This window comes from Stenella coeruleoalba, assembly GCF_951394435.1.
Source record: "Stenella coeruleoalba genome assembly, chromosome: 3".
Taxonomy (NCBI): Eukaryota; Metazoa; Chordata; class Mammalia; order Artiodactyla; family Delphinidae; genus Stenella; species Stenella coeruleoalba.
The window spans coordinates 155987851-156000946 of record NC_137148.1 but is presented as its reverse complement, the minus strand read 5'-3'; the positions used below and the strand labels follow the sequence as shown (position 1 = coordinate 156000946).

Here is a 13096-nt window from a genome sequence, read left to right as displayed (position 1 = left end):
ACTGAACTCCCAGTGGAGCGTGGTGATGGCAGCACCTACTTCCTAGGGTTGTTGTGAGAATTCATGGGAGTCTTTGTAAAGCAAGAGGAACAGTGCCTGCTGCATAGTAAGTGTCTGTATCTGTGAAAATGGAGCAGGCAAAGAGCTTCCTCCTCCTGGGGAGCATGCAGCACAAATGCAGGTATGTATACAGCACAGAGGAAGCCCTTGAGAAATTATCATTAAATAAAACCACAAGGAAAATAGTACCAGTTTACTGGTATTTATTTTTGGCTTTCTACTTGGGGAAATGATGATTAAACCAAATGTGTGATCTGGTTACAGATTGATTAAGATGTAAATCATCCCATAAACATTTCTCTGGCCCACAGGGGCTTCATCACTGTGCTGCGTGCTGCGAAGTGCCAAGATAGACCAGTCAGGGGGCCTTGCAAGGCGAGTCATGAGAGAACATGATGCACAGGGACCACCCGACCCCTCAGGAGACTTGCAGGCAGAGAGGCTGAGAGCTGAGAGGTGGGAAAGGGGCAGAAGGCTCCTGGACCGGCTCTCTGCAAAGGTGGCCAACAGCTCACCCACAGGCCTTCTCCTCTCCCGATTTTTAAAAAGTTACATGGCCCTGTTTATTTCCTATATAGCACTTCCCTTCTTGTCTGTTGTCTGACTCCCCACTGGATTGTAACCTTCATGAGGATGGAGACCACACGTGTCTTGTTTATCTGTCTTATTCCTTGCTATATTCCCAGAACCCAGCACAGAGCCTGGTACATTTTAGGTGCTCAGTAACTACTTTTTGAATGAATGAATACATGAATAAATGAATGGATTTGGTGGGGGGCGTTGATCAGAGAAGGTGACCTTTGAGCTGGGCTGGAGACAGCCACCCTCAACCACGGACAAGCAGAGAGAACCCCCAAGTGTAAGCACGAGGGACAGAAAGGCAAGAGAGGTGGGTAGTGCTGAGTCTGGTGTCCCTGAGTGTTAGCTCCTTTCACCAGGGCAGTGAGGCACTGCTCTAAAGGTAACCCTAAGACACTCAAGCACAAAGGCGTATATGCCCCAGCATTACCCACCCCCAACCATCATGCACTGTGAGGACCCTAGGAATAGAGTGGAGAGCCTTCTAGATAAATGAACCAGGTCCTGGGGAAGGATCCCGGAACTCCACTGGGTGGGATTGCAAAGTAAATCACAACCACCACTATCACCACTCATGAAGTCTTTCCATGTGCCAATACTTTCATAACCTCATCTTGTCTAATCCTCACAATGCCTATATCCAGGCTGTGGTTCCCATGGACAGACAGGGCATCTCTGGCTCCAGGTCCAAAGAGTTGAGTAAATCACAACCAGGTCCACCTGATTGCAGGGGGCTCATCACTGCTACCCCCAAATTAGCATAAGACCTGTCTTAGAATCCTACTCCAAGGGATGAGAAATAGCTTGCAGAGGGGGCCTGGCCCGTGGGGAGATGCCCATCTGGCCTCTGATGGACACACTCAGAGCTCCCCTGGTGAGGTCCAGGCCATGTTGATACACCCTTCCCTGACCCCTGGGAGGTCACTCCTTCCCCGGGACATTCCTGCTTCTAACTCCACCTTTCTCTTCCCATGTAGGCCCCTCCTCACAGGGCAGAGGCAACCACAGCAAGGCTGGCTCCCACTACACACCTCCCTTGACCAAGAGGGATGGCGAAATACCTCCAAGCTGGTTGGAGAGATGCCCAGCCCTGGGGCAGAGGCTGCCTTGGCCCAACCACTGCAGCTCAGTGTATACCCCTTGCCTACACTGCCATCCTAGCATCCAGAGCTTCGAAACAGCTTTTCAGGGTCCCACTCTTAAAACTGATGGGAAAAGTGAGTGAGAAAAGGTTCCAAAGGTAGAAAAATCCAGATAAATTCAGAGGGACTCCAGAAGAGACTGTAGATGTGATGCAGGATGGACACGAGCCCTTTAAGAAGGGACTGTGGCTCCTTAACCCAGCCCACCTTGGGGGGGTCTGGGAATTCTAATGTTCCCTCCAAATATGGCTTGAGAGATCATGTAGGAACTCAGGACCAAATGCACCACAGAGGTCCATCCATGCAGGTAGGGGAGCTTTGACCTTCAAGTGACAGATAATGACAATGACAAGATGGAGGGGCAATGTTTCTGGATTCCCAGCCAGAACTAGGATCACTGAACTCCTGGAACCTTCTCTACAACCCCTGGGGTGCTCGGGGTATTGGATGGGGGGAGGGATTGTTTGGGGCCTAGAGGATGAGGGAAGAAGGTCTAAGTTTACAGTGGGTGGGCTAGGGTCCACATTATGATTCTGTGGCTATCGTTTTGGAAAACTTCTCCATCTTTCCAAGAATCAGCTTCCCAATGAAAGACATTGTCCTCACTGTGACTGAGGGTGAACAGTCCCAGGCAGAGATACCACCTGTACCTCATACAGAGTAAGGCTCACTCCACTGGAGCTATGTCACCACCCAGCCAGGATGGGACCCTCTCCAGACCAAGGTCACTCTTTCCACCACCATCCAATGCTTCTCAGAATTGAAGAGGTTGACCTCCTTAGTCCGTGAGTCTACTAGAGATTAGGTAATATTCTAAGTCCCAAATTGGAAGACATGGCCAGTTGGATTTATGCCTCATAAAATTCCTGAGTGTGTGTGTGGCATGCCAGGGGAGGCGGGCAGTATACCCTTCCAGGTGAGGCCCCGAGGAAAGGGAGGCCACTGGGTCAGGAGCAAGGGCTGCAAAAGGAGGCTGTGGCCTCTCTGGATGTCCAGGCCTCCCTTGTGCAGACTGGGGAAGGCCACTTTATTCATGAAGTGGGAAGGACAATTTCTGTTGCTTCCTCACAGAAGTAAGAGTAAAGGTGGAGATCGCTCAGCTGGGTCCTCTCACAAAGGCAGAGGAGTCCCCAGGCCTGGCTCAGGGTCAGGAGGGGGTTGGCTCTTCTGGGGACAGACTTACCCTGTTTCAGGCCTCCTTGGGACTCCAAGGGTTCAAGTTACCACAACACTCTAATCCCTGAGATAACAGGGGACTCTGCTTCCTGCAGTAAATGTGGGCAAGGCATTTTTCTTTTTAATAGAAAATTCCTGGTGTCCCTGTCCCGTTAGGGCTTCACCAAAACAAAGGGGAAGCAACATACAAATACTCTTAATTGTACTTAAAAAAAACTTTCAAGAAAAAAAAAAGAAGTTCAAACTGCCAAATTCAGCTATGAAAAAGCCAGACTTTTTTTTTCCAGTGAAATATTTCCTTTGAAAATTAAAAAGAGGCAGATGACTAGATTAAATTACTTGGCTTTGCACCTAATGAATCTTCAGAACTTTCTCCCAAGAGTGTTTGTAACCTCAAGTTACTACTCCTTTATAAGCAAATTTTGCTAAATATAAAAATAACTCCTCAATTTAAAAGCACTATTTACTAATCTTATATCACAAAATGTCCAGAAGGTTTCTCAGAACTCGGGAAACCCCTGATGAATAAGACTGATGGGGAAATGGCATGATGATGCGGCGGGGGGAGAAGGAGGATGTGGAGGAGGGTGGAGGCCATGCTGAGCCCCTGCCTGGCTGGCCGCCCAGCTGGCCTCTCTGCAGCCCTCCAGAGAGTGCCATAAAAGTCCCATAAGTAGGGGCAGGGGTGTTAAAGAGCTGCTAAGACTGGCTCCAAAGAGCCAACTGTGTGCATCTCTTCCCAACTCCATGCTCAAGGACCTCATGCTGGTGACCTGAAATTAGCCACCGTGAGAGCATTCACACCATAGAAACTGGCAAACCAAAGAGCCGGTTGTTAAACATTTATCTGCACACTACTGTGTAGGGGGCTCTGTTTCTCAAGGCTCCTATGGCTTGGAGAGGCAACAAGCTAGGCGTCCTGACCCCAGAGTCTGTGCCCCATCAACTCCAGTCCAGTCTCTTCTGAGGCATCCATCCATGAACTGAACTGTTATAAGGAGGAAGGGAGTGTCAAATATGACAGGGTTCTGAGAGCCAAAAGAAGTTTGGGACAAAAGGATGAGCTTTCCCGAGCCAAGTAATCTCCCTGGATTGCTGTTTCCTCACCTAAGACGAGAGGCAAGCGAGTCCCCGTAAGCATTTGACAAGTTCTCCTGAAAGACTGCTGTGCAGTAAACACACTGTGTGTGGGTGCGGGTGTGTGTCCTGGCCCCTCTTGATTCTGGGGAATAAAACCATGCCTGTTTCTTGCAGAGAAGAGATGAGTGGGAAGGGTATCACGTACACACATGGAAAGCAAGATGCAAGATATTTATATGACATGGGAACTGACTTTTAGAGAAAGTATGAACACTATTTGGTCCATCTGGGTGTGTGGCATGATGCCAGTGAAGGAAGGGGTATTTAACTGATGCCTACATTCACCTTCTGACTGGGACCAGAGGAGTTGGGTGTGTGTGGTGCAGATGCTGGTAGCCCTCTGGTCAACATTCTTGTAGCCATCTGGGATTGGCAACACTGGACTATTCTTGCAGAAGGCATCTGAAAGCAAGAACCCAACTGTAGCAGGATGAATAATCGTCCTCAAAAATATTAGGTCTTAACTCCTAGAATCTATCTGTAAATGGAAAAGCGTCTTTATAGATGTGATTAAGTTAAGGATCTTGATATGGGAGATTATTCTAAATTATACAGATGGGCCCTAAATGAAATCACAAGTGTCCTTATAAAAGGGAAGCAGAAGGAGATTTAATATGGAAGAGGAGAAAGTGATGTTACCATGGAAGAGGAGACTGGAATGAGTAGCCACAAGCCAAAGAATGCCAGCAACCACCAGAAGCTGGAAGAGTCAAGGAACAGATTCTCCCCTAGAGCTTCCGGAGGAAGTGGGGCCCTGTTGGCACCTCCATTTTGGCCCAGTAAAACTGATTGTTGGACAACTAGTCTTCAGAACTGTGAGAAAATAGATTTATGTTGTTTTAAATCAGCAAGTTCGTGGCAATTTGTTACAGCAGTCAGAGGAGCTGATACAAAAGATGATGAATTCAAGGCAAGGGCTTTACCTTCAACAAAAACTAAGAATTTTTTCTTCTTCAAGTCTTTTTTTCCCACCTCATAGATGACTAAGTGTAGTAATGAAGGACAGGGAAGATTTAAGAATTCATAGACGGGACATGCAATCCTTTTTGTCACATCCCCAAGCACGCATGCCGCCATGCCCTTCCATATGCTGTGCCCTCAGCCTGGCACACCTATCACCCTCTTCTCTCTGTAGAGCTCATACTTGAAATCAGGCCTGTGACACTGTCCCAGGTCCCTCTCTCTCTTCTGGGGAAAGTCAGTGTCTCTGCTTCCACTGTGCTGGGGTCCCAACCTCAGACTGCATGGGGGCCATCAGGTACCATCAGTGAGTGGGGCAGCTGGGTCAGGGTGGGAGAAATGGGGAGCTTGCACCTGTCATCCCAGGGATCACTGTAAACTATTCAGAAACATGGACTCAGAGTTGCTCATCTTCGATTTTTTCAAGAGAAGTCAAAATCCTACCTATTTAATGTGAAATCTCCCAATTGTGTTATTTGGTAACTACAATAATTTAAAAAAAAAAAAAAGTTTAAATTCTGTGCACCAAACAGAAAGGTGTCTGGCTGCCGGTTTGATATGGGGCTGCCAGGCTGCAGCTCGTGCCCTAGGTCTTCCCTCTATGGCAACATTTACCTCATGCGTTACTCTATCCCTGGTCAGCCTCTGGACTGCCCCTCCAACTACCTGCCCCTTCTCTGAGGGGAGGACCATGCCCAAAGAGCCCCAGGGCCTGGAAAACAGGGCCTCTCCAGGAGCAGTTATTCTCTAGAGTGGGGAAAGTAGGGAGGGAGAGGGAATATAGTAACATTTTCATCAGCAGAAAGTCAGCAAAATGCCAGCAATTCCCAGATGTCAACAAAAGCACCCATGAGTACCTATGTGTTGCTTCAGATAAACTCTCAGTTCATTAAAACTTTGAGGGTGATCTGCTTAGTGTGTGGAGGATCAACTAGAACTGGGTCCAGCTTCCTGTGGGAGAAGCAGCAAAGACAAGGGAGAGCAGGAGGCACTGTGAGCCCGGTCATCAGGAACTGATAAGGAAAGGCCTTTAGCTCAACCCCTGCTGACCACTGCGGAACCAGCCCCAGAGATCTGAGCTCTGAGGTGGCTTCAAGCCCAGCAGGGCTACAGCCAGTCCAGAGAAAAGACCTAAAACAACTGCTCAGACAAAGGTATGCACAGACCTCTCTGGGCCTCAATTTCCCCAAATGTAAAGTGAAGAGGTAAGTGGTTTATTCCAGGAGCACCTTCACAATTTTTGTACTATCCTTGTACCAAAAGCACAATCATTTCTTTAATATTTTTCTATAAAACTGACCAAAGTTTTTAAAACTTAAATAAATTCATTACAAAAGAAAACAAACATAAAGGAAAACTAGTATCACTTGCCATATATACACAGATCATAATCCAAAAAAAAAAAAAAAAAACCCACAAACAAACTACACCAATGGGTTCAATTTTAGCCATCTGCTGCTCTGAGCTCTGAGCCCAGGACAGCTTCCTCCGTGCAAGGGGTGCTCCAGCAAGTGTCAGAAAGATGTTAAAGGCACATTAGCACCCAGCTGAGACTTTCTCTTGGCTACTTGAAAAGGAAATAACTTTCCCATGCAGGAATTCCACAAGACTCCCAGACTTCACTGAGGACTGGAGGGTGGGGTGTGCCAGCAGGGAGCCCTGTTGGGAGGACACAGGTAGTTACAAACCAAAGCTCATCCTTTCCCTAGGGGCCAAAAACACAGCAGCCCTTTAAGAAAGCGGAACAAACTCAGAATTGAGAGTCTGAGCGCCCCCAGGCTCAGAAGGACAACAGAGAAAGGTGGGTATACATAGGAAGCAGGATGGCTAGGGTGGTGGTAGGGGCGGAGGGCATCTGAGAGGAGGAGGGAGGGAAGCTGCTCATGCTGGAGGGGCAGACCCAGTGGGAGGGTCTTGGTGCACCAGTCTGGCTCTAAGACCACCAGGTGGCCAAGGGCCTTGAATGCCACACTAAGGAGTTTGGAACCCAAAGCTTCTTGGCAAAATTGCCACCTTTGCCTTATCTCTCTCCCCAGGAATGCCTACCGGCAGCCCTATATGTACATTACCAATGACACTCAGGAGTACTGACATTTTTGCTGAGGGTTCAGGAATTTAAATTGATGTCTGCTTGGCCTGGGGAAGGCTGCACCCCAAAAGTCAGCTGCCTGCTCCTTGGTCAGTCTGTCCTTTTTCACTTTTTCAGGAGCGCCTGGCCTCAGAAACAAGGCCTGTACAGACCTTGGCCCACGGCTCACTGCTGGCACACCCGACCCCAGCAGCCCTGAGCACGGTCAGACAGAGGCCTTTCATGGCTTCAAAAGTTCCACCAGGTCCTCCAGCCACAGGAGGCTGGAATGGGAAACTGAATCCCACTCAAGGAAAAAAAAAAAAAAATGCACAGTGACCTTTTGTCCCAGCAGAAGTTCTCGGCCCTCTCCCCAGCCAGCGGAGGCGGTCCAGCAAGGAGAGTAAGGAATTGCAGATGTGCGCGCAGGGCCGGGCCGCCCTCCCCACCGTCCCGCAGCCTTGAGGGACCGCGCCTAGTCACCGCGGTATTCGAGACGCCGGGGCCCGACCCCGCTCCCAGTCCAGGGCTCCCTCTCCCAGATTCCGCCCGAAGCTCGGCGGTAGGTGCTGCTTCTTCCCCGCGCCTCGCCGAGAGCTCTTTCCAGCGAAGAGGCGGCAATCCGGAATCAACCCTTCTAGGGACAAGAAGTTCATTTTGGGACGCGAAGAGGACGCACAGGCCCTTCCCGAGAGCACGAGGGGCTGCTCTCGACACCACGGGGACGGTGCAGGTGTGGTCGCCTCTCATCGGTGTTCACGATGGGCTAAGAGCCGCGTTGGGCACCCCGCGCCCGGGATGCGCGCTAGCTTGCGCCTGGCCGCCTTGTGGGCGACTTGGGGGCGCTTTCCTCACTGGACATGGGGTGCGGACACACCTCTGTGTTTCGAGGGTCCAGGCCTAGGAGAGGACCAACTCCCTCCCCTCTGTGCGTTCGAGAACGGGGTTGAGCACCCTCCCCTTCACCCCTCCTTGGGACACCCACTCGGCGGCCGGGGCAAGGGGAAGCAGGCCCAGTCCGTGAAAGCCCCTCTGTCGGGGACCAGGGCAAATCGACGCCCCCATCTCGCGCCGTCTCCAGTCCCCAGGGCCCGGCTCTTGGGCCCAGGCTCTGAGAGGCCGGGGCGCCGGAACCCGCGGCCGCCACGGAGGGGGCCGCAGGTGGGCGCTGCACTCACCACACATCTTGGCCGCTCCTCACACCCTTCCCAGCTCTGGGCCTCTACTCTCAGCTGACACTGCACAGCCCCGTGCGCACCTCGCGCTCCTGGACTCTAGCTCCCGCCGCTCGGCCTCTGGCCCTTATAGCTCATAGCCCTCCTCCAGGGGCGGGGTCGAGGCGTGGCCTCCTCCCGCCTGCCCGCTTCCCATTGGCCCCCGGTTGTCGTGACAACGGCGGGCACTTGGCCCCCAGGAGTCTGGGCAGCGGGCTAGGGGCGGCTCCCAGGCGCAAGTCCCGGCTGTAGCACGTGGGCGTCCGGCGTTAGATTCTGGAAACGGGCCGGTGGGGGCAGCACGCTTCCTGAGTTCAGACCCAGACTCAACCAGTGAGTAGACGTGGGACCTTGGGCAGGGGACTGAATCGCTCTGCGCTTCAGCCTTCCTGTCTGTAGAATAGGGATAACAATGGAACCTACCTCCCGGGTCGTAATGTTGTTTAAGGCAGTCTGTGTAAGTCACAGAGTACAATGTCGGGCATAATAACACGTGTTCCGGGTGTGCACCCCTCTGTGTGCCAGACTCCTCTCAGGGCACCAAAGACGCAGCACAAGGTAGGCCCAGAGATGGATAAGGGACTTTGCCAAAATTGGGCAGCCGAGGCGGTGTCAGAACTCGAACCTGGGATTTATTGCAGAGCCGGAAGTCGGAGGCCGGAATTCCCCAAGTTTTGAGCAAAGCTGGGGGAACCCAGGAAGCCGCCTCCTCCCAGAGGGGCGCTGGTTGACTTCTCCGCGCAGCTGGCCTGCGCTCCGCCGGCCTAATCTCAGGAGCCCTAATCTGGCCCCGCCGTGAGTCACAGAGGCCTGCGTTCCCCCGCCTGGTTACCGGCTGCCCCCTCCCCTTCCCCCTGTACTTTGGGCTGGGTCTCACGAGGAAGGTCACGAGAACTGGCCCAACATTTGCGTACTTCGAAGCCATCTGGTGTTTTTTATTTTACTTAAAAAAAAAAGTCCTGAAATTCTAAACAGATACTCTTCAGTTGTGTTAGAGAAAAAACGAAGCTTTTTACGTCTTCTCTAGAGCATTTTTCCTAATGTAATCCGTCTCTAGCTTCACAAGGCTCTGCAGGCCCTGGCAGGAGTAGGCGTTTATTGCACACATTGGACCTTTGAGGAAACTGAGGCTCAGCGACAGTAAGGAGCGGGTTGGTTGAGTAATCCTGCTAGGAAACAGCAGAGCTGGTTCAGGAGCTGCCGCATTTGCTTCTCAACCTCCACAGTGCACTGTCAACTTTCACTCACTCGTTCCCTCTTTCCTAAGCAGCCGGCTTCATGCCTGTCCTGGTACTAGGGACCTAATGGTGAGTGAAAATAGATCCAGCTTGGGCCCTCGTGGCACTTAAAAAGTGGTGGGCAGCAGACACTTAGTCTAGTGTCACAGAGAGCCGGATGGTTCCAAGTGGGATATAGGGAGGAGGGACAGACCTGGCTGATGGGGAGGGTTCCAGGCTGCCTGGAACTTGGCTGGGCCTGAGGGTGGGGCTGGTGAAGGTCAGTATAGAGTCAGGGCAGTTGCCAGAGGAAGTTAACAGACTTGAAAAGGGAGGTACTGGTATGTGCAAAGGTCCCATGGCTGAGGGCTAGAGCTTGAGTTGGGAGATCAGGCTGTTCTGCCCCAGGGCCTCTACCCTCTGTAACTGCGGTGGGGATAGGATGATATTCTTAGGCCCTCTTCTAGCACCAAGACAGCAGGAACCCTGAGGTCCTAGCAGGGTCCACATCTGCCCCCTATCCTCCTCGGGGATTCACAGCTCTCTGGTGCAGAGGAGCATGAATGCTAGGACCCCTGTGGAGGTATCTGCAACTGCTGCCCTGCCTTGGGGACCAGCCCCTGAGAGACCTTTGGGAGGACAGTGGCCTGGGCCTGGCTACATAACCACTAGATACCCCTGGCCCTGGCATTGGTTCAGGGATTAGTGTGTGGCCCATGCTGGGCCCTTGTCAATCTGCTTATGGACATGGGAAAATCAGCAGAAAAGATGAGCTTGTCCCTTGCCCAGTGGCACAGCTGGCTAGAGGGTAGAGTGGTGATGCCGGGGACCTTCTTGTCACCTTTGGGGTTGGGTGGGTAGAGGCTGTCTGAGAGTGAAGAATCCAGAGCAAAGCAAATCCCTAAAATGGAGAAAGATAAACATTTTTGGAGCCCTGGGTTCACCCGGGCCTGAAGCCAGGATCTATCGCTAGGCTTCTCAGTATCAGAGCTCAATAAATTACCATCTTCACTTGAGGCACTCTGAAGTGACTTCTATCATTTGCAACCAAGTAGAGTCCTGATTCCTTCAACCTGTCGGAACTGGGATCTGAGGCCCAGGGGAGCAATTAGGCAGCTGGTGGCCCCAGCCCATAAGGTCTTGCTGGCTGGAGCCCCTTCCTGCTCTCGCCTTGTGTCTGGGACCTGTCTGGTTGCAGCCCAGGAGTCCCCTGAGGTTTGATGAAATTAAGCAATCTGACCAAAGTCACAAAGCCAGGAAGTGGGGGGCTGGTCTGGATCTGGAGACCAAGGCTTGGTCCCTCTCAGAGGAGGGAGGATGTGGGACCATGCATAGACACCTTCCCCAGCCTGGCCCCATACCTGTGCTTCCAGAAGGGTGAGCCTGAGGAGCTGGAGCCAGAAGCCCACAGGGCGTGGTGGAACAGGGCTCTGAGCTTACTCCCAGTGGGTGCTAGGTGTCTAGTGCCCAGACTGATCACCCTGGCTAGCTCTGACCCCACTTGTTAGGAGTGACCTTGACCCCTCTGGCCAGCAGGGTGGGACCTCACACTGGGATTGCAAACTGCAGCCACAGACATGGCTTCTTCACCTGCACATTTTTTCCAACCTCAAGCCAACTTTTATAGTCAGAAGATTTGCTCATTGATCTAGTTTCTCCCAAACAACCCAAAGATCTCTCCTGCACCCCATACACAGTACAGCTGAGTCCCATGGCTGTTCTGGAAGACAAAGAAGGTGACTGCTATCTCCTGAAGGCTGATATAAGCCCTGTTCAGCTGTTTTCCCTTTGACATTTCTGCTGGGGCATAGGGAGTGTTACAGGGTCGTGGTATGGTGAAGGCCACTCTCTACCTCCTGCAGGAGTTCTGGCTGGGCTGTTACTAGCTCCCAAGGACTCCCATCAGGGGCCTTGCCCCCCGTTTCCAACTGCCCCAGCTGGGCTGTGGCCACTGGGCAACCTGGGATGATGACCTGTTTTTCCTTATCTCTTTGTACCCCTCTGGGAGCAGAAATGCCAGGCAGACCTCGATATTGACTCCTTTTGTCCAGAGACCCAGCCCTGCCCAGAGCTGTGGAATACAGTGCTTCCCAAGCCTCGGGAGGGTCCAGGGAGCTGGGGATGCAGGGTACTGGTGCTTGCATCTGGGAGCCCTGTATTGGATCACTGCATCTGGGGGCAGGCACAAGATTCTAAGGGCACCTTGAGTGGTCCCCACAGCAGATGAGGTTCAGGGAGCCTGGGCCAGACCTTAGATGTCATACCTAGATGGAGTACCCTGACTCAGGACAGCTGGGCCTTGGCTCAGACTTGAGATGGGGAGAACAAGGAGCAGCAAAGCATGAGACCAGACCTGGTTGTGGGGCAGGAAGCCACGCTCCAGCCCTCCACCCCCTCCCTCCTGGGAGCTGGGGTAGGTGGATGGGGGATGAGTGGGGTACAAAAAGCCCATGGCTAGGGAGAGTCTGAGAGACTGGCCAAGGGCCAGGGTTCAAGGACAGCCAAAAATGGTGAGCTGGGTGGGAAAGTGAGGCAGAAATCCTTCCACAGAGGGAGGGCCTGGGGGAGGAAGGCCTCAAGCTTGGCTAGGGCATGGGAAAGAGGGAGGGTTGTGCAGCTCAAGTTTTGGCTGCCAGATGGTTCCACTCCACCCCCACCTCACCCCAGGTCTGAGGCAAGAGAAGACCACCCTTTCAGCACAGGCTGGGGCTGCACAGAGGTGACCTTCCTGAGGAGTTCCTTGGAGAACTTTTTTCACCTTCTCTCTCCTGCAGGTACTGAGGAGGAGGTCTGCCACAAGGCTGAACTTGTGTATTCTTTTATAATTGTAAGTTAATTTCTTTAAAAATAGGGCTAATTATAAATCTTTATAACTTCATTCTTTGGAAGAAATACATATCCATTTTAGGAAATACAGAATAAAAAAATTTTTAAGGGTTGATCACTGTCAACGTTTTATGCCACCTCCCCCTGCCCCCACTACAAACGCTCTTTTTTTTTGCATATATAGTCATTATTTAAACAACAACATGGCCCTATGTTGGGAAAACTAGTAAAGTAGTCTTGTTCAGGCTTCAGAGGCAGAAGTAGGCCTCTGACCAACCTGTGACCCTGCCTGGACTGCGTGCCTGCTTACACACAATTGTTATAAACAAGTCAAGCAGCACTTACGATAAGAAAGGGAGTGGGTCTTAAAACTTCTTGAGCCCTGGGGACCTGGCCAGTCCCCCCAGGTCTAGAAAATCTTGTGACTCACACGTTGAAACCAACAGCATTGTTATGATTGAATCAAAGATGCGTTTTTGCGCGCAAACTGATGATAACAGTTTGCGACCTGGGATTATAAACGGAAGTCCCGAGAACTGCAATTTGAAGTCTCACCTGTGGGGTGGACGCACCGCCCAGGATCCCTCCCAGTTGGGACTCCAGATTGCTGTTACGCGGGACTTCCCAGCTGCTGTTTGAATCTGGATGTAGGTGTCAGCCCAATCTGGTGATTTATACTCTGTTATGTCTCTCATACGTTTTCCCCTTCTAATG

General features: G+C 51.7%; 1 protein-coding gene across 2 annotated transcripts in view; it reads right to left on the bottom strand.

Moving 5' to 3' along the window:
* GFPT2 (glutamine-fructose-6-phosphate transaminase 2) overlaps positions 1-8393 on the bottom strand; it is a 45808-nt gene extending 37415 nt beyond the window's left edge. For both annotated transcript variants that reach the window (XM_079915787.1, XM_079915788.1), the window contains exon 1: positions 8304-8393. In XM_079915787.1, coding sequence (XP_079771913.1) covers positions 8304-8310 — 7 coding nt within the window. In that variant the 5' untranslated portion in view covers positions 8311-8393. The remainder of the gene's footprint in view (positions 1-8303) is intronic.
* Between the last annotated feature and the right edge of the window lie 4703 nt (positions 8394-13096).